Source organism: Hordeum vulgare, chromosome 2H, assembly GCF_904849725.1.
Source record: "Hordeum vulgare subsp. vulgare chromosome 2H, MorexV3_pseudomolecules_assembly, whole genome shotgun sequence".
In the NCBI taxonomy this organism is placed as follows: Eukaryota; Viridiplantae; Streptophyta; class Magnoliopsida; order Poales; family Poaceae; genus Hordeum; species Hordeum vulgare.
Window position 1 is genome coordinate 106,589,588 of NC_058519.1, and position 2,486 is coordinate 106,592,073.

A 2,486-nucleotide genomic window follows, 5' to 3' on the forward strand; every position below is an offset into this window, starting at 1 on the left:
TGAAAATATTCTCATCTTAAAAAACTCAATTTTTTATTTCATGAATATATTTTTAAGAATGGATTCATGGACATTTTCAAAAAATATTATTGAAAAAAAGCAGAATTTGAACATCTTAATTTCGAAATTGTGAATTTTGATTTCATGTGGTAAATTTCAATATGAATACGCAGGCGGGTCTAAATACTCTCTTTACACCTTCCGCAAAAAAAAAGTACTCTCTCCCCACACACACGCCCAACTTCAATGTTTCCTCACAAAGAGTCACCGTATTTCTTTTCGCACCGGAGTATGAGCCAATGAAAGAAAGTTGGGCCTAATCATAAAAACCGATACAACGAGCCTTATAAATAAAGAACTCGTTAGACAAGAAAACGGGGCCATAACTAAAAAACCAGATTGAATGAATCGAGTGGATTGCTTAGCGAAAGAAAATCATGTTTAAATTTGAAGAAAACGTCAGCCGGCTGAGTCCCAGGCGATCCCATTGTTTTCTGAATTCGTAATTACCTATTATTTACGTGATTAAATCAAATCATCATCTGTCAAAGCAAGCATATAACAAAATCTTCCTCTTTAATGATGGATTTGGTTTTTAATGAGAGAAAGAAAATAAATTAATGAAAGTGGATTGTGGGAGGTGGGACAAAAATAACCGTACAAAAAGAACAGGGTGCGCCAGCGCGCCGACGAGAGCGCTCGCGCCGGTCGCACCCAGTCGTCAGATCCACGGGCCGCACCGTTAGATCTTCCATACAGCAAAAATCCCTCTATGCAACAAATTTAGGCCACGGCGCAGCAAATTTCGTCCACGGTTGCAACAAAAATATGATTGTAGCAAAAAATATCAACGTAGTCGTACCAAAAAAAAGGATGCTGGTGATGTGTGATAGCAAAATAAAAAATGGGTTGTAGCAAAACAATCCTATGAACTTGGGTTACAACTCTCACGAATGTGTATGCAACTTTTTGAATGAACGGTTACACCAAAAAATGATACCGGTTATAGCAAAAATTAACACGGTTGTAAGTAAAATCAAATGCCGGTTGAAGCAGAAAAAATTCAACAAACTCGAGTTGCAACAAAACGTGAATGTAACTTTTCAATGGACAAATTGTAACAAAATAAGAAAAGGTTGTAACAAATTTAAATGTGGTTGAAGTAAATATGAACGAAAAAATATTGCAAGCCCTTGTCAAACCCCGGCTGGAAGCGTTTCCGAAAAAACCATGTAACAAAAAAACGTATTTACAAGCAATTAGGAATAGAGATTCTTAAACTTGCATACGCATCCTGCCTGCATACATACACAACATAATAGCACTAAACCGTACGGACACAAATACCACCATACACGAATACTCGTACGCATGTACACGGCGTACTTACGTGAGGTGGAACATACCGAGGACGAGTTAGCACTAGTATACGAGGGGCTTTTTTGCACGGAGGTCGCGGAAGTATGTCCGTGGATCATCCTCGAACGCATAGCGCGGCATGCGCGCGCCGCGGCGGCCGGGAGCCACCATCGTTCGCCCGCCGCGGCGGCGGCCGCAGCAGCAGCGGCAGCAGCAGCGGGCGAGCCAGAACAGCACAAGCGCGCCGAGCGCGGCCGGGAGCACGACGGTGACGCCGATGCGGACCCACTGCGCGAGCGTCTCCGAGCGGGTCTCCGGGGGGAAGAGCTCGTCCGCCTTCTTGGCGAGCACGGTGAGGAGGCTGGCGAGGAAGGCTGCGAGCTCGGCGGCCTTCTGCTTGATGAGCTCCCACAGGGGAGCAAGAAAGCGCCCGGCGCCGTCGAGGTCGAAGCCGAGGCCGGCGTCGCGCATGGATCGCGTCATGGCTCCGCCGCTCCGTGCCAGGAGCTTCCTCGCTGCAGGTGACTCCGGGATGAAAGACATGGATCTGCTTCTTTCTTGCTCACGGACGTCTATTGGGTTTGGTCTTTGGTGTGAGTGTAGCGGGGAGCCGGGGACTGCGTGGTGCGGGTGTTCGGTGTGCGGGGTCCGTTATAAAGATGGAAGCGATTGATGGAAACGAAAGCGTTTGGCTTTTTCGCCAAACGAATAAGAGCATCTAGACCTGACTTGGCAAATCCGGTTACCTATACGTCTGCGGACGAGATCGGGCATTTCTGTAAATGCATTTAAATGACCCTTCATATTTTACTTCATGCATTCACATGCCTTATGTTCGAATACTCAAATTCATACTAAGTCATACACGTCAATCAATCGTTCGATACAAATTGTTTGAATTCAATATTTTTAAACAAAAGCAAATGATATCATAGTTCAACCAAACAAACATTCCAAAATGAAATCAATGTCCGACCGACAAGTGCTGATTGTCAGATCACTGGTCGGACAAGTTCATCCATGCGCCCTCCTTCGCTTGGGCATCCATCTATGCCTGCATCCTCGCAACGATCGCCACATGCATCCGGACTGCCTCCTCCGCATGCATCGTGGCCGCCGGCTCCGTT

At 45.8% G+C, this 2,486-nt stretch overlaps 1 protein-coding gene across 1 annotated transcript; it reads right to left on the reverse strand.

Annotated features, from left to right (window-relative positions):
- Positions 1-1,259: 1,259 nt before the first annotated feature.
- LOC123429711 lies at positions 1,260-2,028 on the reverse strand. Its single transcript, XM_045113721.1, has one exon. It carries the CDS (start codon positions 1,900-1,902, stop codon positions 1,423-1,425), a length of 480 nt encoding a protein of 159 aa, XP_044969656.1. The 5' UTR covers positions 1,903-2,028; the 3' UTR covers positions 1,260-1,422.
- Between the last annotated feature and the right edge of the window lie 458 nt (positions 2,029-2,486).